The sequence below is a fragment of the Podarcis pityusensis genome (assembly GCF_964106645.2).
Source record: "Podarcis pityusensis genome assembly, chromosome: 12".
NCBI lineage: Eukaryota > Metazoa > Chordata > Lepidosauria > Squamata > Lacertidae > Podarcis > Podarcis pityusensis.
Window position 1 is genome coordinate 13,759,595 of NC_138037.1, and position 26,708 is coordinate 13,786,302.

General features: G+C 40.9%; 1 protein-coding gene and 1 long non-coding RNA gene across 2 annotated transcripts in view; one reads left to right on the top strand and one right to left on the bottom strand.

Annotated features, from left to right (window-relative positions):
- Positions 1-26,708, top strand: part of LOC308459190 — a 481,964-nt gene that overhangs the window by 321,673 nt on the left and 133,583 nt on the right. The gene's annotated exons all lie outside the window — the stretch shown is intronic.
- PTPRN2 (protein tyrosine phosphatase receptor type N2) overlaps positions 1-26,708 on the bottom strand; it is a 610,006-nt gene that overhangs the window by 263,471 nt on the left and 319,827 nt on the right. Inside the window, exon 12 of the mRNA XM_080974012.1 lies at positions 12,753-12,817. Coding sequence (XP_080830138.1) covers positions 12,753-12,817 — 65 coding nt within the window. The remainder of the gene's footprint in view (positions 1-12,752; positions 12,818-26,708) is intronic.

Sequence of the window (26,708 nt, forward strand, 5' to 3'; positions counted from 1 at the left end):
GAGTGACGAGCAGGGGGAGAGATTCCATCAGGACATGAAAGAGATGGAGACCAGGTATCAGGGTTGCTGGGACGCAGTCATGATGGCTGACTACTGTTGGACTCTGAAGAGAGACCTCCCTGCCGCTGAGCATTCCAGGAGTTCCAGGAAATGGAAGTTCAAGCCCTGAAGTTTGAAAAATGGTGAAGCAACATGCAATTTACGTGTACTTACCTTTATCAATGCCCACCATTCAGTTTACAGTAAAGCTGACCTGATGGAGATAAACGGATGCCATTTCCTGATTCAGCAGTGCAAAAATACCCTAAATCAGTTGTTGAAATCTAGACAACATTCAAAAAGTAAAAAATTGTTCCCTAGAAATTGTCAGGAAAGTTTCTGGTCTCGATATGAAAATGCACGGCTGGAGTCATGCTTCCAAGCTGCTTGGAGTGGCTTTTACCTTTATAAAAGTGGCCAAGTTTAAGTGGGCTAGCCTGGCTAATGTGGCAGGGTCTGTGAATAGCCGCTTTCACTAATAACAACTTCTCCAAAACTTCTGCAAAATATCTGGCTACCATTGTGCACCTAGCAAATACAAAATTAAACACCTGCCTGCCAGACACCTGTATGCTGGAGCTGCGGAGCCATCTGCTGCACATACCACATGCTTTTATTTTATTACTTCTTTTTTAGGCTGGGTTGTCAAGGGAAATCATTAGAAAGAGAACGTTTCTGAAAAAAAGGCTCTAGACAGCATGCCAGCACAGACTGCACAGCAAAGGATGCCAGGCCTGCCAATAGGCACTCCCTGTCACTTTTATGCTGAATCTATGCACTTACCAGCACAGGATTTGCATGAGAATCTGAATGCTGAAAGAGATATTATCATAGTCCTGTTGGAAACAACCGTGGCACAATGGGAAAGATGGTGTCCCGCCAAGCATTTCTTCAAACTTTTAAAAGTCTAATTAAAACTACATTGCAGTGGAACATACTGCTTCAATAAAGCAGAGAAACAGCCCCCATGGATATAGCAGCTGTCTAAGCACACTCCAAACTATATACTCTCTGCCTCCGAAGACACTGAACTTTGCTTTATCAATTTCCTAATTTTGTTCTACTTCCATGAGCTTCTATGATGGTTGTATGGGAATGTCCACAGTAGTAAGGATATTTTTGCAACAGCTTGCAAGGGTGTTTGTGGAGGGAGAAGCATGGAAGTAGATACAAGAAATGTAAGGATTCATTGGAATGGAATGGACATCTGTATGAGGAAATTTCAGAGGGGCGGTTGTGTTAGGCTGTTGCCGTAAAAGCAGGGAAAGAAACAAGCAAACTGCCATAACTGTTGTTTGTACTCTGTTGGCTTTTCTCCTTTTTTTGAATGAAGCTTGAGCTTATGAGGTCATCCTCTGATATCAGAGGCAGTTTTAGGCGAGCACGGCTGGTATGGCCACACTGGTTATTCCTTCTTCTTTTAAATGCCTCTATTTTTTTCTGCAATCTTCTCCAACCATTGAAGCATTTCTCCTTTTGTGATACTTAATGGATGTTTACTTTACCCCACCCTGTATTCTTTTTTTTACTCCTGCTCTCTCACTTCCTGTTTGTCCCCAAAAGCAGCGGGGTGGGCAGAACCATATATTCATTCCTCACAGTACCTCAAAAAACAACACCTTAAAGACCCAGCATATTCATGGTGGCATGAACTTTCATGGGATACATGCCATTTCTGTCAGAAGCAAGGCAAACACGCTGACAACACCAAACCCACACGCTGACAACACCAAACAGCAGAAGCAACACAAGCAATAATAGTGAGATTCCAAGGAAACCTTGCGCTAGATTTGTGAATGTGGATGGTCAGAAAACTTTCAGCATAAGGAGCAGATGTCTTAGCTGCTCATTATGCAGGTCGGGGGAATTTGCTGGTGTATTATATATCTACCCTTACCACCTCTGCAGATTAGTGGTCAGTGTATAAGACAGGCAGAACTACCTTATACTCAGATAATCAGTTCTTCAGGCCTGTACTCACTGGCATCCAAATCCTAGGACAGAGGTCTTCACACTCTGAAACACTGAGCTAGAGATGCTAGAGATTAAATCCAGGACTGCAAAGCATGAGCCATATCTATCATCCCCTAGCATCCCTCAGGCTCTTAGGACTTGAACACTTCTAACCTTAGGCATGCCACTCATCTCTTGGTCATCTTGATACAGAGGCATATCAGTGACATAGCTTCACAAGACAAACACCAAATACTGTATCACGTTAATAATGCTTTGCCTGCGTTTTAAATGCTTTTCTTCCTCTACTTGAGGATATGTTTCCTAACTGGAACTGGCAGGAGCGGATCTACTATGAACCCAATGAAGCTGAAGTGATTTTGCTCAATTTTTGGAGGTCTAGTGGACCCAAACTGAGTCACACAACTCAAATGGATTGATTTTTGGTTGTATATATTTCAACAATCCCAAAGTTTCAGAGTTAGTAGCACAGATGCTGTAAAGGTGGAGTGATGTGTCGTGGAGCAACCTCATTGAAGAAGATAACAGTCATTACCCAGACCTTGCTGCTGTTGCGAAGGGGCCCCCATGACAGTTCAAGCTTCAGAGCTCCCAAAATGTAGGTCCATCATTGGGGACTGGATAATATAAGCACTAGTGCATAACCAACTTCACTGTTTTCCACCTAAATTCTGTGCCCCCTTCAAAGTTCTGGTTTTGACCTTTGAAGGCCTTCATGGAATGAGACCACTCGTCTGTCTCCATATGCACCTCTCTGAATCTTATGACCTTCTTCTGAGGCTCTTTTTGGGTGCAGCTTCTGAGTGATGAGTGGCAGGTAGCCACTGGAGAAAGGGCCCATTTAGTGGAGATACTTTGCTTATGGAATACCCTCCCCAAAGAGTCCCATTTGGCACCTTCTTTATATTCTCTTTCCAAGGCCTTTTAATCTGTTCCACCTTTAAATTCCTTTTTGTACAGGCTATATTTCTTATGCTTCTCTTATGTTTTATGCATTTATTGTAAACATTCTTAATTTGCTCTCCCTCTTCTTTGTTGTAAGTTATAGTGAAAACATGGTGATAGCATAGCATATAGATCTTTTAGGTAAATAGAAAGTTTCTTATCACAGAATACTTTCTGAAAGGGTCTACAGTTCAGTGGCAGAGTACACATAATTTGCATACAGAATATATTCCCCTCCCCCTGAATCTCCATTATCTCTAGTTAAAAGAATTGCATAGCAGCTGTTGTAAAAGAACTCTACCTGAGACCCTGGAGAACTGCGGCCTGTGAAACTAGATAATGCTCAACCAGACAGATCACTGGTCCAACTCACTCTAAGGCAGCCCTTATACATATTTCAGATTTCGAATATAAATACCATGGTTTAAAGTGCTTGTGAAAATGATGGGACAGTGCTTTGAGATCTCCATGGTATTTTTTTGCATACCTTCAATATCAAACCCACTGTTTACCAATCCTGTCCGATGTTAATGCTACACCAGTCACCTCAGATTTTCTCATAAGAAAAAACTATTCATAACACTTGGAACGTATTATTATGAAGCACGCTAACATTTCGTTTCAAAGAGAACTCCACAATGCAGTATTTCTCAACACTGCGTGAAATGTACAGTAGCCTAGCACACCTTAAAACTCTGACGTCAACGGCACAGAAATCAAGCGAAAGAACACATTGCTTCAGGAGCTAGCTGTTTCTGTGCATGGGCACCGAAACGCACAAGCATAAGAAAACGCCCCCAAAGCAACATTCTGCAGTTATCCTCCCATTTTTAAATCACCCATATTTCATCAAGCATCATGCAGAATGTCTTCTGATTTATGGTAATTGACAACAAAATTATTGGATGTGGGTGGAGAACCCACATTTATTTCAACCCTATACTTACTTACACAGGATTCGTGTGTACTAAATGCTACTACCACTACCGCCACCACTACTAATATAGATTTTTATTACACACACACACACACACACACACACACACACACACTATTTTCCTAGGAAGCAGGTTCTTGATAGATCCAAACCCCACCCCCACCCTGCTGCCCCTGATTTCTTCTCTGCAGTAGCAGATGCCAGAATAAGCATCTGATACACTGGTCACCTCTAGTGTTCTCCCAGCATGTTCATGGCCTCGAGGACTTGGAGTGGGACTAATTTCCATATCAAACCCAATTTAGATGAAACATCTTGGTTTAAAAGAGAGAGAGCGAGAGAGAGAGAGAGAGAGAGAGAGAGAGAGAGCGCGCCAGCGCATCAATAGCCCCTTGATTAGATTTTTATCTCCTGAGCAGACAAATATGAATATTTATTACCAAGAATGCAGATTCCCCCCCTTTTTTTTGCTCTTTCCATTGCTCTGATCTTGAATATTATCCACTGCTAATTTTTATGAAAATTTGGGCAACATAATGTTTTCACATAAACTGACAGTTCTCGAGATAATCCCATTATTGTTTGGTGGAAAAATGACAGTTTCCACTTATTCATGTGTTAACGAGGGATTAAGTATTGTTTTTCATCGCCATAATGTTAAGATGGACTGGAAATTAAAAACTGAACATTGTATAGGAGAGCAGAGCTTTTGTGCACCAGAATTTGTTTGCATTCTCTTTAGGGGAATCTGTAAATTAGCAGTTTAACAATCAGCATCTTTTATGTCCCAGCTGAAAATGGCATCATGGAAACATCAATAGCATTTATAAAATAAATTCATTATCTTTCCTGCTCACTGCTCACATGGATACACGCTCACACACACACACACACACAGCACGCATGACATCTCACAAAGGGGAAATATAACAAAATTCAGTGTTTCCTGATTGGGATAATGTTAAGAATTTTCACCTCTGTGCGACTGATTTTCTTACTTTGACTGGAAGTATATTTTCTTATTCTTATGAACGCATCAGCTGCGTGATCCTCGACAACTGTTTGGAAGCAAGGGCCCTTAAAAGCAACAAGATCAGTTTACAAGAAACTGTATGTCAACATATTTTATGTCAGCGGTTGAATGGCAGCATTTTTAAACGGCCCACATTCTTAAGGTGATTCACAATAACATTCTAAAACAATAAAACAAAACTAAATAAATTGGCCCATTAGCTTCTCAATCATCCAAGCCAAATGCCTTGTCAAATAGGTCAGCTCCCCTTCTCTGGGGGGCTGCTTTGTGGGCAGGAATCTGGGTCCTTGTAGTGTGCTGGCAGTGGGCGGAGGGACGCAGCCCAGCATCAGGGTCTCTTCCAGGGAGTCTTCTCTTCTCATGAGGTGGCCAAAGTATTGGAGCCTCAGCTTCAGGATCTGTCCTTCCAGTGAGCACTCAGGGCTGATTTCCTTAAGAATGGATAGGTTTTCTTCCTCAGTAGCATGTTGGATGTCTTCCGACCTGAGGGGCTCATCTTCCAGCATCATAACTTTTATATGCCTGTTGTTTCTGTCCATGGAGTTTTCTTGGCAGGGATACTGGAGTGGTTTGCTGGTTCCTGCTCCAGGTGGATCACGTTTAGTTAAAACTCTCCATTATGACCTGTCATAACATAGCTCATAGCTTCTCTGAGATATTCAAGCCCTTTCGCCACAACACGATCCAAGAAGGAGCCCCGAGATTATACTAACAAGCAAAGAAGGTGCTCATAATGGGAAGAATCACTCTCTAAGTCAGGGCCGGGGAACCTGTGGCCCTCCAAATTTTGTTGGACTCCAACTCCCATCAGCCACAGCTGGTAGGGCCAATGGTCTGGGATGATGAGAGCTATAGAGAGCCAGTGTGGTGTAGTGGTTAAGAGTGGTAGATTCGTAATCTGGGGAACCGGGTTTGTGTCTCCACTCCTCCACTTGCAACTGCTGGGTGACCTTGGGCTAGTCACGCTTCTTGGAAGTCTCTCAGCCTCACTCACCTCACAGAGTGTTTGTTGTGGGGGAGGAAGGGAAAGGAGACTGTTAGCCGCTTTGAGACTCCCTAGGGTAGTGATAAAGCGGGATATCAAATCCAAACTCTTCTTCTTCTCTTCTATAGTCCAACAACACCTGGAAGGCCAAGTTATGCACCTGAACAAACTTCTACATACGACCTATTGTTGGTAATATCAGGTTTATATATGTGATAAAAAAATGAATATTATTAAGTTCTTTATCAACGTAACCATCTTCACCAGTGGTACCATCAGAACAGGATTTTGGAGCTGACATCCAGGATCCCACTCAATACAATGAGCAAGGGAGGGGCCCCAGATGCAGCAGGACATTTCAAAGTGAAGTAAAACAAAAACCATCTAAAGAGGGGGCCCTGTAAAGCCATTAAGCCCAGTCTAAAACCACTGAACTGCACCCACTGAAGGTAACAACAAGAACAATAAAAACTTCCAACTTGGGGGAAGGATCCTGAAGTTCATCTCAGTGAATTCCCACAAAAGGCTTACAGATGGGAGTCTTATGAATGTGTGAACGCCATGGGGTGGTCGCCCCTTGAAAAATGCAACTGCATGGAGGCAACCTGCACCCAGCTAGCCATGACCCACCTTCCCATGATAGTAGAAAACCACATTTTAGCAGTCTGAGCTAGTGTGGCGAAAAACCACCAGAGCCTATAAAGAAGATATAATTTAAGCATTGGATCGCCTGAAGCAGAAATATAATTTTAAAAACACTAAAAGACATGCCATATGGAGCAGCCTCCCTATGGTTTCTTTTTCAGGCAGTTGGCAGGTCACAGATGTGGATGTGTGATCCAGCCCTAAGCCTAAATATAATAAAATGTTCTGTGGTTCCACTAGGTGGGGCCAGTAGTTCTATAATAAGAGTTCCACTCCCTACATTACACCACCCAGTCTGTGGTCTAGGTGCGCCTCCGAAAACTGGTTTTTTTTAACTCCACTCTCCCCCAACTTGATGATAGCAGGACTCTGATAACAATGAGATTTATGGAGGAGATCAAAAGCATAATAATGCCTGAAGGGCTCGGTTATTTCTTTTATAGTGGTAGATGGTTCCCACTGAATATAAAAGACATGCTCTAAAGACAGAAAAAAGCAATGCCTCTTTGACAATTAGAGAACCACAGGACTGGGAAAGACCAGTAGAATTAAAATGTACACTAATGTTGGAGCAGTCATTTGGTACCTTGGGGTGTATGGGAGGGGTAGTACCTCTGATGGGGGACATGTCATGCTCCTTCTGGGGTAGTTTGTCTTTGTCTACCACTCTGGACTCAGTTCTCACCTGTGGCTCTCAGAAGCCATCAGCATGTGACAGTGGTCATGCCCTGGGAAACAGCTTTGACTGGCTAGTTAAACCAGGTGAGGGTAGTCGATGGGTCTCAAACCCTTGTTGAGTTAGAGTCTTCCCCTGCATGTGAAGACAGGTTCCGACGGATTGAGTGAATGAGACCAACAGTGGGTCCAATGGTCAAGAAGTGTTTTCTCCACATACTGTAGAGAGAAGTGTGGGGAAGATGGGGCTCATCAGCATAGGAAGGTAGCCCATCTAGGAGAAGGAAAACTCTGGTCCTAAACCTTGGCTGTCTTGTGGAAAATCGCTGGGACAAAAAAAGGCTAAGGAGTAAATACTATACAAATCCAGATTGGAGTCCCTAAGACAGTTGGATGCCTCCCTCCAGCAACTCCTGCAGCTAAGCTGGCACAAAACACATTTTTCTGCTTTCCTTTGGACCACATTAGCAAGGCCAAAATAGGGAGCCTTGTGGTCTGGGCAGCCCAGGACCTCCACACACACTGCCGGTCTTGCATCCCATGGAGGTCACTTCTGGGCTGCTAATGCAGTGGTTTGAGTTCACCCATGAAGGCACACTCCATTCTCTCTCAAGACAGACAGACACCATCAACAACATTTGGTACCTTTATAACACACACACATTATTGTATCCAGTGCCAGTCATACTCAACCACTGCAATTAATAGACATGAATAACCGAGGTCCATTAACTTCAATAGGTCCCAACTGATTACTACATTAATATTCAATATGGCTATTTACAATCCAAAGAACGGTATCCACCTCTTTAGTCTAATCAAAAAGAAGTTGTGAGAAAGATTTGTGCACATAGAAAAAGGATGCAAAAGCTCACGAATCAGCTATCTTCCACTTCACCAAAACCATTATAACAAAGGTTGAGGTCAGTCATTTTTAATCTTTGGTGGAGCAACCCCATACAGGTTACTAATTTCCCCAAACAATGCATAAGCATAGCACATTTTTTGCAACCAGGGTCTACATTGTATGGCATACTGGATCGTAAAACAAAACACCCTCAGTTTTAATTCTGCATTCATGTTTCAACATGCAGCCAACAGGTTTTGCTAGCCTTTTGCTTTTAGCTCTTTGCTTCCTTTCAGTCTATGGTTAAAAACCAACAACACTGTCAAGCCCAAATACAAACTGTAACTTGGATTAACATATGTTCTGTGTATTGATTATTATTATTTAAATAGCCCAAACAAAAGCAAAATAGGACATATGCATTCCCACAGCCACGAGGCATATACCTTCCCTCTTTCATTTTACATGTTGCTGAATAAAAAAAAAGAAAAAAGGAATTACTGCTGCTACCATAGCAACCGCTCAATCACTTCACAATTCTGCTAGTTTAAAAATCACACGCGCTATTCCGATACAGAGGGATTCATGAGGCAACATGACACTTCACTATTGTGCTTTTCGCAATGTTTCAAGAGCACAACACGTATCAGAATAAACTGATAGCTGCCTCTGAATTTCAGGAGCCATTTATAACTTTTTATTATCATAGCTCCCTGTCATTTCCTTATGCAAAACGTGCATGAAAACAGATGTAAAGATATTTGAATCGCAAGATAAGAGAAGAGATTACAGGAGACAACCCGTTTCAGAGCTGAAGCTGCGACCTGTCAGTCACAAGTCAAAATACTTCTTCTGTGCAGTATTCAAGGGGGGATAAACACTTTGATAAGTGACAGAGGGAGTTGCACTGGATGGGCGTGTGATTAGCTTTAATCATAGAAGAGTCGTCCTGGAAGTCATTGTCACGTTTGAGTTTCAAATAAAGATAATACCTGTAGTGTTTGCAGGACTAGGGGCATATGTTTCCACAGATCATTTTATGCTTGATTTAAGCAGGATTGCTCGAACAACTGCAGCCCTTGTATCATTTGAATATCTGCAATCCTGTGCATACTTGCATAGTAATAAATCCCACTGAGACTTACTTTGGGGTAAATATGCACAGGTAGGCTTCTATTCCATAGGTACTTTCACATATAGACCTTAGATTAGCATAGGCTGGTATCCTTGCCACATTATTGTCTAACGTGTGCTTGGCCTTTCCCTTCCCAAAGACCACCTCCATACCCTCCAACATTTCTCCAGTGAAAATAGGGACACCCTAGTTAATAATAATAATAATAATAATAATAATAATAATAATAGTTTTACCCTGCCCATTTGACTGGGTTGCCCCAGCCATTCTGGGGGGTTTCAACATATATAAAACCATCATAAAACATGGAACACCAAAAACTTCCCTATACAGGGCTACTTTCAGATGAGTTCCAAAGGTAGTATAGTTTTACCTATCTTCTTAGCTTAGGGGGTCACATAACTCTATACCCTCCAACGTTTCTCCAATGAAAGTAAGGACTTCCTAAGGAAATGCGGGACATTCTGGGATCAAATCAGAAACTGGGACGGCTTCTGTAAATCTTTCCGGTCATGACCAGCATGACTAAACTGCTTCTGGCGCAACAGAACACCGTGACGGAAGCCAGAACGCATGGAAACACCATTTACCTTCCCGCTGCAGTGGTACCTATTTATGTACTTGCACTGGTGTGTTTTTGAACTGCTAGGTTGGCAGGGGCTGGGACAGAGCAACAGGAGCTCACCCCATTGCGGGGATTTGAACTGCCGACCTTCCGATCGGCAAGCCCAAGAGGCTCTGTGGTTTGGACCACAGCACCGCCTGCATCCCAGTCTTGGGTCAGTAACTGTCTCTCAGCCTAACCTACATCACAGAATACGAGTATGACGAATATGGGATACAACCTGCTGCCCTCCCGAGTTCCATGGAGAAAGGTAAGGATTAATATATATATATATATATTTTTAAAAGGCTCCAAACAAACAGGACAAACTAGACCTGTTATGTGCACATTAATGGTCATTAAAAAACCACAGAACATTTTAATAAACTCTTAGTATTACAGTATGGAGAATGCAAATGGTATGGTTTTGATAGAACTGATCTAGCAATGCTGGTTGCAAGTCTGGGTCATCCGAACCAAAGGTTCTACCCTTTTTATCAGTATGTGTGAAGGTTGAAATCTCATGGGACTTACATAATAAGACACCGTGACACGACTGTGAATACTTGCTGTTCGTGATACTGTTACTAATTTTCTTTGAGCCGCAATACACAGCCGCATTATACCTTGAAGACGTGTTTTCACAATTATGTGCTATGCTTCAAATTTCCTCGCTTAATTACATCAGCGCAGATAATAATCTTGCAGTCTTGTCTCCAGGAGGCACACACTCATTTGTAGAAAAAAAACTCCCAGCTCTGTAACCTTCTAGCACAGACGCCAGTTCAGAAAAGCAATCCCATTGACTTCAGTAAAATCAGAATTGCATCTGGAAAGCTGCTAACCTGTTTAAATGCCCGAGGGTTAATTACTTTTCCCACAAACACCCCAATCCTAAACACATTATCTGGAAGCAAGCGCTATCGATTTCAATAGAATTTACCTCCAGGTAAGTCTGCTAAGGTTGCTGCCTTCGAATTACGTGCTTAGCTATATGTGTCAAGGAACAATTTCTTACGTCAGGGAGCTTTCCCTCCGAACACATGAAATAAGACAGGCATATGTCATGACTTGAAGTATGAAGCACAATAAATAAAAGACTGCATTTTTAAATGCACAGCTCATGCATACATGCGTAGGTTTGGTGCATGTGTTAAACATATATGTACAAGATGTAGCACAAGTAATCACAGACTTTTATGTTCATGCATTTGCTTGTTTATTTTATGTACATCCCACTTCCTAAAAGAAATTGAAGTGGTTTACATAAAACATTGAAATATGCTGATAAGTAAAAAAGACACTAGTTAAATCCAGCAGAAAACAGATTATCTAATTAAAAGAGGAACAAACCCCTGTCTTTCCTCCCCACTAGATTGTATAGAGACTGCATCTCTGCCCACTGTTTGTTCACCAGCTGCATTCTCCCCAAGAACGTCCACCTTGCAAATAAAAAAATGCAACAAGAACTCTGTATCCCTGACTCTGTAAAAACTCCCTTTAAACCTTGCTTGGGATTAAGTCTCATTTAACCAAACAAGATGTGCTTTTCAGAGTCAATCCTCATTGGCAGCTGTTTGCATGTTTCTCCTACTTTTAAATGGCAGCCATTGCCACTAGGACCCTGATCTCTGGAACCAATAATTTCAAATAGTGGCTTATACTTTTGTCAGGATCAACAGTGAAGGGAGCAGAGGGTCGTCTCCCATGCATGTGATAGTCCTAAACCTGGCCAGTCCCCTTTATCTGCTATTCACCACAATTGCAAGTGACTCTTGAGCATCACATACAGTTTGGCCCTTAGTAAGCATGCGCAGGATAGGACTTCAAAGCTTCAAGATGTGGCTGCTTGTTGTTTCACTACAATGCAAGAAACCCTGGATGTGGAATAGTTGGAAGGCATATAGGTTTCCTTTGGGCGGTCAGAGCCTCCAGTATATCACAGATGCTTTCAGACATCTTTGCAACCCCAGCTGATTATCTGGAGCTCTTGATCCATCTATCACAATGAATTCCTGACTATCAAGAGCACTTTATCTCTTACATATGCAAGGATACAATTGATGGGTCCACTTCCTGTCCCTGTTGAATTTCTCTGCCACTCCCCCTCTCTCACACACACACTGCTTGGTTTTCAGGAAAGTCATGTTCTAGGTTGCATTGCAATTGAAATAAAGGTTGCTATTCTATTGTGATCTGAGGACAGGCCTTCCGTAACCTAGACAAGGTAAGTGTGCATGCTATCGAGTCATTTAGAAGTAAAAATATTACAAGGGACACCTGAACAGTATAAGAGGAACAGTGGGGATTCCCCTATCTCTTGGTAGGGGAATAAACTTCTGTAGAAATGGTAAAAGTGGCTTGCTACCTCTTTGTAAAAATAACACCAGAATTTACAATCTGGTATAATTCATGGAAAGTTCTGGAAAATCTTCATTAATAAATGATGAGCTATCAGTACAGGGTTGTGTTCTGATATTTTTTTTTGCTTAGTGATGTGAGTGTAATGACTTAGAAATGTGTTATATTTATACTTTTTTAAAAAATAGCAGTTCACAAGCAGGCTCATCTACATATTGGAAGGACAAATACATCAAATTTAGGTCCCTGCGGCTCTTGAGATGAAACAGAACTTGAGTGAAACCAGGTGGGAATAATCAGACACATCAATTGCTTTGTTCGTCCTAGGGGATTTTGCTCCTGACATACTACAAAGCTAGGAAATCTATTTCTTAAAGGCCACAAAGATTTACTCATATGGTAAGTGGAATGTGATATTGTATTATGACAGATACAACAGTCTAATAATCAGAATTTTTAAAAGGCCCTTAGGATGATTAACACAGTTCACATACGAACATCCGCAAGATCTAGGATCTTATAAAATAACAAATCAAGCATTTTAGATAATGACATGTACTGCAGTCACCTACCTCCCCCATGCCAATCTGCAAAATTTTCAGTCCTGTTGCTTTTTCAAGCTTGTCTTTGTTGTCAGCTGTTAGGAAAATTAAAGAACGGCAGAGTTAAAGGGAAGTTGAGAATGAAAGGATTTTGCATCATACGCTTTCATCACTGCTGAGATGCCAAATGTTTTCCCACATTCATCCACACAGAATCCCTGCCAGTTGGATTATTTCAGTTTTACAGAGATGGGTTGAGGAATCAAAATGTGCCCTCAGCTAATCATTTAGACCATAGCTAAACATTTGAACCTGGACTCAAGTTCTTAGACCAACTGGCTATAATCGTCACATAGGATTACATAAACCAAGAAACAGAGTTTTAAACTAATTAATAGGGTTCATATCCTGTCCATCAGATCACCTCAGGCCAGATAACAATATATAAACCAAAATCATAGAATTTCCACAAATGGTTCTATATATAGGTATCAGCACTCAAAAGTCCTAGAGGCAGACAAATGTTTTCTGCTGGGTCCGAAAGATGGACAGCCAACTTGGCAGAGGATGTTCTTCAGTCAGGGAGCCATTACTAAGAAGGCACCCCCACCATGACCCACAGGGCTTTGCAGCTAATATCAGAGTCCATCCACTTACTGGGTCACATCAACACCGTAAATTTAAAGCACATGTCTTGTCAAAATTATTGGTACTGTAGTTGGTAAAGGGTGCTGGGAACTGTAGTTCTGTAAGGGATAAACTACAGTTCCTAGGAGGTTTTTTTGGGGGGGAGCCATATGTTTTAAAAGGTGTGCTAAATGTACTTTGAAGTACATCTCAGGTGTGCTCCTGAGACTTCAGTCCTCATGCAATCAGTTGCTGGACCACATGGGTCTGCTGGTGTTCTTGCATATCTGGTAGAGATCAGATAAAGCTGCTGATTTTATACACCAGGGTCAATCATACTGCTGGTCAGGGGTTCTGGTGATTTTAGATGAGGTGTCCAGCCTGCTCTGCACTGAATTGCACTCTTCCAAAAGTAACAAGTCTCACACTTGAAAGGCATTCCTGAATGTAGTGTTGCTCTTGGGTCAAGAGGTGATGGCAATGGCCAGCTCTGTATGGTTCATCAATTGCATCCATTTTTAAAGACGTTAGACCTGGCCACAGCCTTTCAAAACTTAGTTACTTCATTGGATTGGAATCCTGTTTAATGCTCTATTCCAGCATTCAAAAGAGAGGACAAACTGTGTACACCAGTCTCGCCCCTCCTGACTGCAGGCAGGATTCTAAGTTTCTGTCATTGCTGGTTCATCCTTGATCATATTTTATTTTACTTTGTTATTGTGGGATATACCGTATCTAGCCTCATCAACATGCTTAACTCTACTTAATTCATGAAGGGGTTAAGACCATAGAATAAGCTGTCCTGCCAGGCTTAGCTAAGTCACTTACTGTCACCTTGGAAGGGTTACCAAACTCTTTGTTCTCTCCCTTTCCACTGTGAACTCAACCAGTAAAGACATCTAAGCTGGATGCTCCAAGCTTACAATGCATGGCTTTAGCAAGCCACCTTTGTCATTCCACAGAAATAATTTAGAAACATTTACCACTTTGAAACTAAGCTAGGTTTTGCTGCCTCTGTTTCTTGCTGCTGTATGGAAATCTGACGTCTGAAGAGTTTGTCAGTAAACTTACCAAACATATAGTCTCTTTCTTTACTAAGATAAATGGAGAGTTTTGAAAGTGACTTAGAAAGGGATACTGTAAAGGTCTAACAACCTGTATTTCCACGCTTTACTTTACTACATGTGCTGTGATTTTAAAATCTCTGTTGAGGCTCTCTCACCAAAGAGTACTTGCCCTAAACCTCATCTAGGGAATTCCCCTTTTATTATGCCATTTCTAGTATTTATTCTTTTAACCAAATTACAAATGCTAAAACCCAACAGTTATATTGCTTTACCCTAATGTAACGTAAGCTACCTTAGGTGGTTATTTTAATATAAGAAAGTAAATAAATAATGAAAGCATGTACAGTGGTACCTTGATTTAAGAACAGCTTAGTTTATGAACAACTTGAATTAAGAACGCTGCATACCCGGAAGTAGGTGTTTTGGTTTGTGAACTTTGCCTTGGAATAAGAACATGTTCTGCTTCCTGTTGAGTGTGTTCCATTTGTAAATTGAGTCCCCCGCTGCTATGGGAAAGCATGCCTTGGTTTAAGGATGCTTTGGTTTAAGAACGGACTTCCGGAATGGATTAAGTTCATAAACCAAGGTACCACTGTATATGCCCCACCTCATGTGGAGGTACTTGTTCATTCAATCATACCCTCATTGAAATCTGTTTAAGTCAGAAGACTACTGTCAGCCCCATATTCTTGCAACAAATCACATGGAGGTCTCCGTGCCTTCATTCAGTTGACCATCTTGTTGATTTCTTTCTGGGGGTGGGGATGGCCCCAGTGTCTAAAGATACGGAATTTGCCATGACAATTCAGCTCTTTGCCCATTTCTACCAGTCTTCTTAATCCCATAAACTTTTGAACACTCCCCTTGCATTCTTGTTCTTGCACTTATTTCTAGTGCTTCAGAAATGTTTCCCTCTCTTTGCTTTCAAGCATGCTCAAGAGCTTTCCTGGATTGCAGCCTAGAAGTGTAGATTGATAGATAATTCAATTCAGTATTGCTATTTAGTTATTTATATAGTGCTTCACGCATTCAAAGACTCAACTAACATCAGTCCATTTATTTATCCTTACAATTCCCCAGAGAGATAGCTAAGTAAATATTATTAAATCCCCTTTGTACAAAGAGAAGGGCAAACTGAGGCAAAGACGTGACTCAGCTCTCCCTAGCTGCTCAGAATCAATGCTGGGATGGGGATTAAGATGCAAGCCTTGTTGAGAGAATAATGATTTCAATGTGTAAACGCCTACGTATTTCTTGCAGTATATATAAATGCATTTTCATCTACATCAATGATCACATTGGTTTGGTACATGTACTAAACAACTTACGTAGTTTCTTTACGTACTGGAATAATTAAAAAGAAGGCGCACTCAAATCCCATCAATTTCAAGTTTGATGTGTAAAGTGAATGTTGTCTCCAATATGTTATATATACGTCAGCAAAATACTGCAACCTGAATATGCTCTGTTTCACAGATATCACACAAATTTATAAGAAAATGGAAGTTATCCGCCAATACTATGTATCTATTTATACATAGTTCTTCCCAGCCTTGGACAAAATTTTAGGCCTTTCACCATGGCCATAAAGAAAACACACGATATTGAGGTGTTTTTCTGCCAATTTACCCCTCAAATCAGATAAACCTGACAAAAGAAGAAAACCTAACATAATCACAGGCTGTGGTGTTTGACACTCCCATGACAATTGCTGTAAGAGCTCTGACTTCTGCATGGAACTTTCCTAGTCACTGATGCCAGTGCTGACAAGTTATTGAATGTTTATGAACATGCCTAGTGTGCAGTATTTTACAATACAAGGCCAAGAGGCAGATGAGGGTGTGGGAAAACATTGCTCCTTCGCTGTGCTCATCAAACTGCTGATCATTTGCTAAATCAATATATGAATGCTGATTATGGAGATGTGTACTATTGGTATGTGTCAATAGTGTGTCTGAGTACTGAGTAAACATTGGAATAGGTCCATGTGTAAACTAGGGAGAGTACAATGAGAAAATGGACACCAAGAAAATATTATCCAGAGAATGACATGAGTGAGTTCACATGAGTCTCCAGTTGTCATATATGTACAGTGGTACCTCAGGTTACATACGCTTCAGGTTACATACGCTTTAGGTTACAGACTCCGCTAACCCAGAAATAGTGCTTCAGGTTAAGAACTTTGCTTCAGGATGAGAACAGAAATCGTGCTCCGGCAGTGTGGCAGCAGCAGGAGGCCCCATTAGCTAAAGTGGTGCTTCAGGTTAAGAACAGTTTCAGGTTAAGTACGGACCTCTGGAACGAATTAAGTACTTAACCCGAGGTACCACTGTATTAGTAATCAATTACATATTAGAACAACATATTAATAACTTCAGATATTCAAGCCTCCTCAAGCACCATTTATATTTTACTCTCAGAGCAGTTAATGTGAAGTAATCTCAATAACTTAATTCACATGAGCCCTGTGAGGAAAGTCAAATTCAGAGATACTGACTTGCCCTATTCCCGGGTCATCCTTCTTTGAACATCTTTGAGTGAGCTTCACACCTAAATGGATATTTCTCATGTCCAAACCTAATATTCTAGCCTTTATACTGCATTTCACTAACTGAAATATAGCAGTAGTTTCCATACTTTTTCATACCTTGACAATAAATGTTCCCAAACATCCAGGACCCAAATCCGATGTTCCTTTAAGTCCCTTGTTCTGTATTAGTTCATGCCTCCTGTTTCCCTTTTCTACCCAATAAACTAGAAGTACATCTAGTCTGGGCTTGATGCAGCGAGACTATGGACTCAGATAGACTGGTAAAGAAAAAGCGATTTATAAGCGTCATATATGCGATAGAACACTGTGCCACCAGGTGGCGATGTGGAGTCCCATCTTTCTCTGCCTGTTTTCCCTGTTTAAATTTACAACGCTTTAAACTGAAACGCTTTTCTGATGTGTCTAGACCCAGCTCATATTGATGGAAGTAATAATGGCAATTCATGTTCCTTCATTATTATGAATTGATGGTTTGAAGTCCTTGTAAGGCAGAAGTGAAGATAAATGACACCTGTTACACCTTTTAGGAGGTGTTCAAATCAAGATTACCTTGGCATTATCAAAACAAAGTGTAGTGTGCTGGATTTAATTTTATTACTCAAAGCTCTGTCTGCAGTTCCCAAAATGAAGGGTTTAATGTTGCTGGTAGTGACACTATAGATTACCTTGGGAAATTTTATCCCCTTCCTGTAAGAAATAAAAAGTGTTGCAAAAGAGATCAGGGGTGAGCTTTACCAATCCTTTCACAGTACGGAGATATTATGCAAATCTGTGTTGATACCTGTGAGATGTCAAAAACTACAGATTTATTCATTCGGATTGAAAATCTAAGGTAAAAAGCAGAATGCAACCAAATTTTTTATAAACATATCTTGCGGAAAAATGAAAACCACACCCTTTTAAAATTCTTTAAACGATATATGGTATGTTAATAGCACGTGCAGAATTTTCACAACATGCATTAAGTTTTGGTGTGGCAATCCTGATTTGTATTGATAACTGTGAGGAGAAAAAATGGACAGTATTCAGTTAAGGCTGCAGTCCTCAACACATTTGCTAAGATATTAAGTCACACTGGACATAGTAGAACATCTGAAGAAATATGCATAGAAGTGGGTTCATCAGGCATTTTTTTAAAAAAGGATTATATGGTATGAAAACAGCTGTGTGCAGATTTGTGAGCTGAAATTTCTCTCTCTGCTCAAATGTCAAAGACATCTTGGGAAACAATTACTTACAGAATTCATGGTTAAAGAAAGAAAACAAACAAAAACAGAACCGTAGAAATACACCTGTACTATATAACATTTCCCTCAACTATTTAAAATATAATGAAGATAGCACACATTGCAAGGGAAGATGCAATTTTTTTAAAAAATGAGCTGCTATTTTAAGGAAAGGCAATGAACAACATATGAATTCCTTTTTTTAAAAAATCTCCCCATGAGACAAAAGGGTTTCTGAACACACAAAAAGAAGTCCATTAAAATTAAATTCGGTAGATGAAGGATATGCAAATTACCTGAAGAAGTGGAACCCTATAATGTTCTCAAAATTCGGCAATAGTCTATTTAATTAGTATTTTAATTTATCAGAATAATTCTTTGCACTTGACAATTCCATATAATTAAGCACGTAGCTACAGTGGAATAATATCGCCTGCTCGCTTTATACCAGTTATTTTAACCTGGAAGAATATGTAGAAGTTTCTTCTGTGATCTAAATTACAATGGGGACAACTTAATGGCTTTGCTCTATTAAGCGGCACGACTGGAGGGTTACTGAGTGTTCAGAGAGGTAGAGGTTGACACAGCACAGGGCCTTGGATCTGACTAAAGGAGGGATGAGGCACTTTCTGAACAACGTAATTTATTTCAGTGGCGTGTGGGAGACGGGTGGAGAGAAACCATTTCATGAGAAAAAACAGCCGAAATCCTTAAACTACATCAGAATATGCAGCAGACTTCAATGAGACTGCATAAAGAGGGGGGGGGGGCTGAGACATTCTTCAGTGGCTAATGCAGATGCCATTAGCAGACTGGCTCTCATAGGTTAAGAATGCATTTTTTTCTGTTTCACTGCCAAAGACAAGCCTTCCGTTGGGTTGGGATAGATGACCGTTACAGCCCTTCCAGCTGTACTGCCATTTTATGAAAGGAGGAGATGGCTTAATGTTTAGTAACCACATCAAGCGATGCACCATTAGGCAACTTTTGGGTACTAAGCACTCTGGGTCACGATGCCAAAGAGGAGCTTTCTGCCAGACCTCTTAATCTGTCGAAACAATTCAATTTAAGCACTGCTGACTTACTTGTTTGCTTTAGCCTATGTTTGAATTCACACTCTTCACTATAAAAGTGAAAAATAGGGTTTGAAATGAGAGAAAGAAGCCACTGACATTTCAGCATCCTTTGGGCGTTTACCTTGCAGGAGAAGTTGAAATGTTAGGTATATTTGCTCCTTTGGAATAAATAGTTGACATTTGTATAGTCCACTTCTTCCTCTCATGTGAAGATATGAAACTGCTTCACAAACATCAACTAAGTTTTCATGCCTCACCACATTGGGTGGTAAATGTAATTTAGCTAATATCCATTTGCCTTGCTAATTTTTAATACAAACCAGTAGGTCTGTTTAGGTAAGGCGAATGGATAAAACAGTCATTCAGAGACGGGTAATTAAAAGCAAAAATACAACAACAACACATTGGTTTGATTGGCTTCTTCTCAAGCAGGGGTCATCAGTTTGGTGCCCGCCAAAAGGCTCAGTAAATATCCCCTCAAAAATGCACAATACATGAGAGAGTGTTTGCTCTCCTGCTCAGTTACTCAGCCTCAGTTTGCTCAGGCTCTCCTACACTAAACCTGCCTCCCCCAAACACTCTGACATTTCACTGGATGCCAAGATTGGACGCCAACTCCACCTCGCATGGGAAAGGGATAAAAAGCTTCTCTTTTTGTGAGCAAGTGTGGTGGAGCAAGAAGGGAGAGCGTGCAAGAACCATTTTGTGGTCTAGTCTTGGTTTTTCCTCTTGGCGGCCATTTTGTATTATGCCACACCCCCTACGGCAGCCATTTTATGACTGGCACCCAAAGGACTTCCTCGGACTTCCTAATGTTCCTACTGACCAAAAAGGCTGGCAGTCCCTGCCCTAGAGAAATAGGTACCACCATAGGAGTGTAGTACCAATGGATTTTATCCCATTTGTACCTCCCAAACATCTTGAGGGCCCCAAGTTCCACATCCCAGGTTTAAAGCATTTGTAAAATTGCTCCAGCCAGTGTCTGGGGTGGAAAAAAGGCTGAGAAGCAGGAAGCTGACACAAGAAGAGTGAAATTAGGAAGATTTGTAGTAGTGTAGAAAGCAGACGAAGTTCAGGGTGATGGGGACATAGACAATACCTGGACCAGGCAGTGCTTATGGCTGGTCTTATTAACTCTCTAGCAAATGGTCATAGTTACAGTCAGTATAAATGATTAGATTTCTCATAATGAGACATTGTTTCCCTCTGCCATCCTGTTCCTTTTGGGCATAGCACATTTGGTCTTTGCTTTATTTCCAATTTCAACGCTATACTAGAGAGATTAATAATTTAAAAACCACCGCCAACGAGCTATATGTTACAGACATTGAAGTGACAATGCGGCTGACTTAAATGGTCAGGCGCAACACTGAAATGCTTCCTTTTTCCATATCCAAAGGGATTATTTGTCAAAGACGAGGCCAAAAGGTTGCAGAGAAAAGCTATCTTTGCCCCTCCTTTTCCATTCAAACGCAGGGAAATATGCAAGACCTTTATCGCTCACTTGTCTCTTTTCTAATCTCTGGCAAACCTGCAATGAAAACGGTGGCACAAAAAGGCTAAGCTGCACAGTAATAATAGTGACAGCCTTGTAAATGTTATGTCAAATCCAATTTTCAAGTCATTTTTCAAGTGATTTTAATTAGATATTGTTTCAATCTCTTTTGCATTAATATAATTTTTCATAGCAACGTCTCACCCTCCAGTCTATTGGAAGTATTTCCCCACCCCCCATCTGTATCTTGATGCCTTGAGTAATTTAAAATGGGGTTTTTGTTTACAGCAATTTTCACTGTACTGGTCCCATAAAGGCCACTACATCCAGTAAAACTGACACAGGAAAGGCAGAATTAAGGCTTCTTTTGCTGATCTCAGTGGAGCTTGTAATTTAGCTCTTCTGGAGACATGACAAGCACTGTGAAGGCTACAAGTAGATAATAAAAGATTTGTATCACTAGTTTCACTTCAGCATTTTACTTCACTTACAACTACCGCTGATTAAAGAAATCCCATTTATATTAGGTTTAGCTAGTTAAAAAGCTATCATAATATCACAGAATTGCAGAGTTGGAAGGGACCCCAAGGGTCATCTAGTCCAACCCCCTGCTATGCAGGAATCTCAACTAAAGCACCTGTGGCAGGTGGCCATTCAACCTCTGCTTAAAAACCTCCAATGAAGGAGAGTCCACCACCTTCTGAGGGAGCCTATTCCACTGTCGAACAGTTCTTACTGTCAGAAAGTTCTTCCTGATGTTTAGTCAGAATTTCATTTCTCGTAACTTGAAGTCATTGGTTGGGTCCTACCCTCCAGAGCAGGACAAAACAAGCTTGCTCCATCTTCCATGTGACAGTCCTTTTGATATCTGAAGATGGCTAGGATATCTCCTCTCAGTCTCCTCTTATCCAGGCTAAACACACCCAGCTCCCTCAATTGTTCCTCATGAGGCTTGGTTTCCAGACCCTTGATCATCTTGGTCACCCTCTACTAGAGGCACATGTTCCAGCTTGTCAATGTCATTCTTCAACTGTAATGCCCAGAAGTGGACAAAGTACTCCAGGCCTAACTAAGGCAGTCAGCCAGCTACAAATCCGCCTAACAGCTATTTCATCTAGCCCACATTTTATCAGCTTCTCCAGAAGAATATTATGAGGGACTTTATCAAAAGCCTTACTGAAATAAAGATACACAACATTCACAGTATTTCCCTGCTTTTGAAACCAACCTTCTTAAATTCCAGAGTGCATGTCCATCTGCACTCAGCTTTCCCTTTCCTGTGTATAATGAAACCTAAGAGTACCTCATCATTTCTTCCCAAGGTTCCCAGTTCTTTCACTTTATTGACCAGTTCCTCCCTGTTGGTGAGGAACTGGGTCCAAGAGAAATGATCCCCTTGTTGCTTCTTCAAGCTTCTGGGAAATGAAATTGTCAGTGAGGCAATGGAGGAATTTGTTGGACCTTACATTCTTGATAGCATTTGAGTTCCAACAGATATCAGAGTACTTGAAGTCTCCCATATCTATAGCTCTCCTTTTAAAATGTTTGGTAACCTGCTGTAGGAAGGTAATAATGGAATAACGAATAGTTTAGTTTATGTAAAATATGCAGGGATTTATGTTATGCAAAATGAACCACAGGAAGAGAAGAAGGGATATTATTGATGTTTTAAGGTTGTTTTAAGGTTGCTTAAACGAATATTAAATGAATATTCTAAATTGTAAAACAGAATATTTAATAAAAATTACACACACACACACACACACACACCACAAAAACAAAATTGCTTAATGGTCACTAGGTCTTCCCCTGTTGAGTTGGAGTTCACCCATGACAGCTATAAATAACACAGCAAAATACTGCTAAAACCTGTTATGGCAAGAGCCTCCTTTGTGCAATTCTCTTCTGTGTAGGCCCTTCTACCTGCTGTGGAGTAGCAGTCCCGTAATGCTTGCCTGATGGGTCAGACTACCACAGAGGATGAAGTACAGGCATTGTAAGTATTGCTGGTGGCTGAAAAGGATTTGAGGCTGCTTTGGGGAGGGTGGCGGAAGCAATGGCGTTCTTTAGCTGCTCCAGCCCCCACCAGTGCCAGAACCCCCCCCACCAAGGCTGCAGCATCTGAGAAAAAGCAGTGCACACTCCTTGGTAACACAGAATGGACTGAAAAGGACGTGTGGCCGAAGAATGGAGTCAGGAAACTCACATTTATCTACAGAACCACATCCTTCGAGGTAGTTTACATCGATTTCACAGCTGGTTTTCCAATCCAGAGCTGCTTACTTTAGGGGGATGAAACGGTATGTACTTGGATTGCTCAAGTCTGAACAAAAATACAAAAGGTGAATGGGAGTGGAATGACATCTTCTGCCTGCAAGTTTGAGTTAGACTGCATTTCTATGTTTAACATCCTGCATTCCTCTAGTAGCGGCCTGGATCTGTAAAATACAATTTTACAGGGGGTATAAGAAACCTGCTGAAAAAATACAGCTTTACTGATTATATTTGTTAGTACCTTTCATCGCAAAAGTGGCCTAAAGCTTTACTTTACATTAAAGCTAATGAAAACAAACACAACCAATAAAAGTCCAAAACCACATTAATACAGATAAAAGGTGGGTCTTACATATCCCACCCCATGAAAATAGCCCAAAATAGCCCTGTAAATGCTCAGTTAAAATAATTTAAAATATAAATTGTATTGAATTGCCACAAAGACCAGAAGCAGAGGAAGAAAATCGGAAGACCCAGAAGAGACTTATTCAAGGCTGGAAGTTTCACTTTCCAAGAAATGGTCTAAAAACCCAGCTGATGATATTTCAGATGCAAAATTGTTCTGTTCAAAGGCTGTTCAATCAGCACCTTCGCAATAAGACTGGAATATGCCTTTTTGCTTACTATTATACATAAATATATTTCTACTTTGGAGAGGTCAGTTATACATCTAGACCAGCCTTCCACAACCTGGTGCTTTCTCCAAATGTTGTCGGACTCCATGCTCATTGACCACTGCCAGTGGCCATGCAATGGCCAGTGTTCAGGATTGCAGTCCAACAACTAAAGGGCTGATCTGGGCAACAGCATGCATTTAAAAATGCACTGCACCTTCTTTGAAAAACAACAAATTTTAATGAACACCTCTCCACCCACCCCCAGCAAAAAAGAAAAAGGCCACATCTGTTTCAATATTGTATTTAGCTGTTGATCTGTTCCACATCAAATAAAGCCTCATTTTCTGGGTCCATTTTAGTAATAACCTAGCCTATTGTTTGTTGTTCATCTGCAGGCAGCCTCCTGGCACAACCAGAAGCAGCCAGAGTTGGGGAAACATTTGCAATATTTCAACTGACTGGTTTACTAAATCATGAGTTACACATTTAATGCACAAGGTCACCCACTTACAAAATCTATTTACTGTGAGAACAGAAATATTTATTGCCAAAGATGCCCCTAGTAACAAGATCTGCCATAAAGCTTTTGGATGAAAATGAAGATGAGTTGCAGTAACATGCTCACTGTTTCTCCAAACACCTGACTATATTCCCCTCCTTCCCACAGTCTCATCTTAATAAAGACTTAATAAAGAGGCTATTTTGCTGAAGTCAAAAGGATTTACTTCAAATCAGCAGGCAATGAAAAATTCAGTGTAAACGTCTTGTATTTTACACACACAGACACACACACACACACACACACATTTCTTCTTCTTCTGCAATATTGCTTTCGCTATACATTTGTTTGCAAAGCCACCTCCAGCCTCATTTGTTTTTTGACGGTTAGACCACAGAAGGAAGGCCCTATTTCATTCCACTGATTCCAGAGAGCTTTGAATTAAGCTTTAAGCCAGGGAAAGATTCATCTGTAACCAGTGGACAGCAGGAATGCAGGAGCTGACATTGTGGAATCAGCACCCAGATACCACTAGCATACTAGCTTTAGTAACCAATAGTGGAAGATGGTTGTAGCCTTTAGGACATTTCCCTTCCTTCCACTTAAAGCATTTGAAGAATTCCCACTCCTCCCTGCTCTCAAGCTGCTGTGGCAAGAGCTCCCCCTCCTGTTTCGAATTAACTTCAATCACTGTTTATTGGTGTAACCTTCAGCTATATGATTGTTGCCCTGTAGCCGAAAAGCCACCACGTGTGGATTTTGTTGCGCATTCAAATGAGAAGCATTCCCTTCTAAATCAGAACACACTGCAAACACAAAAGTTTTCTAAATGAAACCAATTATTTTCTGTAAATATTTATACACAGAGATAAGGAAAGACAGCTATGGAAGAGAGACACTAAGGGGAAAGGCTATTGTTCGTTCCATTTCCACATAATGCCAAACCACAGTGAGGTTTATTGGTTTGGGGGGGGGGGTCTTGCTTTTTTCATGAATTTTGTGTTTTTATATTGTATTTTATGTTGTGAACTGCCCCAAAAGCTACAGTTGAATATTGGTATACAACTTTATCAGTAAATAAATAAATATACCCCAAGCTTCTATTCTCTCTCTCCCACCTTGAACATTCCACTTAGTTACTTCCTGGCTCAATAACCAGCAAATTATGGTTTGTGCTGGCTGGCTTCCAAAACAATTTTTCAATCCATGGTTTGAATCAATTTGCAATCCTAGTTTAGAGGGAAAGCACAACCATACTTTGCCATTTTGGATGTACCAGTTTAGAATCTACGCTCACATTCACACCAGAAGATTCCCTCCAATGCATTCAGAAAGTCCACGTGAACATTGTTGATCAGACTCGGCGTAGGCGGACTTTGGGCTCTCAGATTTCAGTGGTGTCCTGTGTGATGCTAAAATCTGGTGTGGCCCCACCTCTCTCATGCTGTTCTACAGCATTGTTGTGGCACCCCCTCTCCCTAAACCAGGAGAGGCATGAAGGGGGCAAAGCATAAGTTAGCTTCACGCAGGCACAGTCTCAGACTGCTTGGTTGAAACCATGGAGAGGAGGAGATTTAGGCAGCTGTGGGGAGGTGGGCACTTTCAGTGTCAGCAACTGCTTCATGGGGGCAAGACCTGCTGGAGATGAGTTGCTGTACACTTCGGCCTGACAATCCTGTGCAGCTCCTGTTTTTGCTATTAAAGAGTTAACTGCATCTTGCTCAGTGTGATTTACTGCTGGCTTGCTCCTGTCAGCAACACATGGAAAACTGAACATGCCTTTCCAGTCATAAATGTATTTAAGGACTTAAAGCTTGCTTTGCAACCATATTTCTCAAAGCAGATAGCAATTCATTTTAAAAAAAAGATCACTAATACCCCAATCCAGCTGTGGAAGTATGTAAAATAAATAAATAAATAAATAAATAAAAACTCTGTACAGTATTTACACATGACTGTATTTATGCATGAGAATGTGATTGAGGAAGAACTTTTGAATGTGTACTCCACTCATAGCTGTCAACGTTTCCCCCTTTTTAAGGGAAATTCCCTTATTCCGAATAGGATTCCTCGCAAGAAAATGGAAAAGTTGACAGCTATGACTCCACTGAAAGTAATGCAGCACTGATATACAACATCCATACTTGGATATGCCTTCAGTTTTACAACCACGGCATGTGGGGACCCTGCTTCCGTGTGCAGATCTCCTTGCCTGGAAAAGCGCACAAAAGTTCAACATTAAAGAGAATGTACAAGAACAGCGCAACACAGGAGACAAAAATCCAGACGAGTTCAGCTCCCAATCACTCACAGGCTTGCATTTGATGAAGGAGCCTCTTGGCTTAGAAAGCTTCAAGTTGTAAACAGATTAATTAGTCTTTAAGGCACCACAAATCTCTGTATCCTTCAGCGTTTGCATGTATTTATTCCCATACTCATATCTACATTATACATCCAAACATATAGTTTTCTTACCACAGTATGGTAATGACTCTGTGGATCAGCACTACAAATATCAATCATGTACGAAGTGTGCATTTTTTTTTTAACCAAC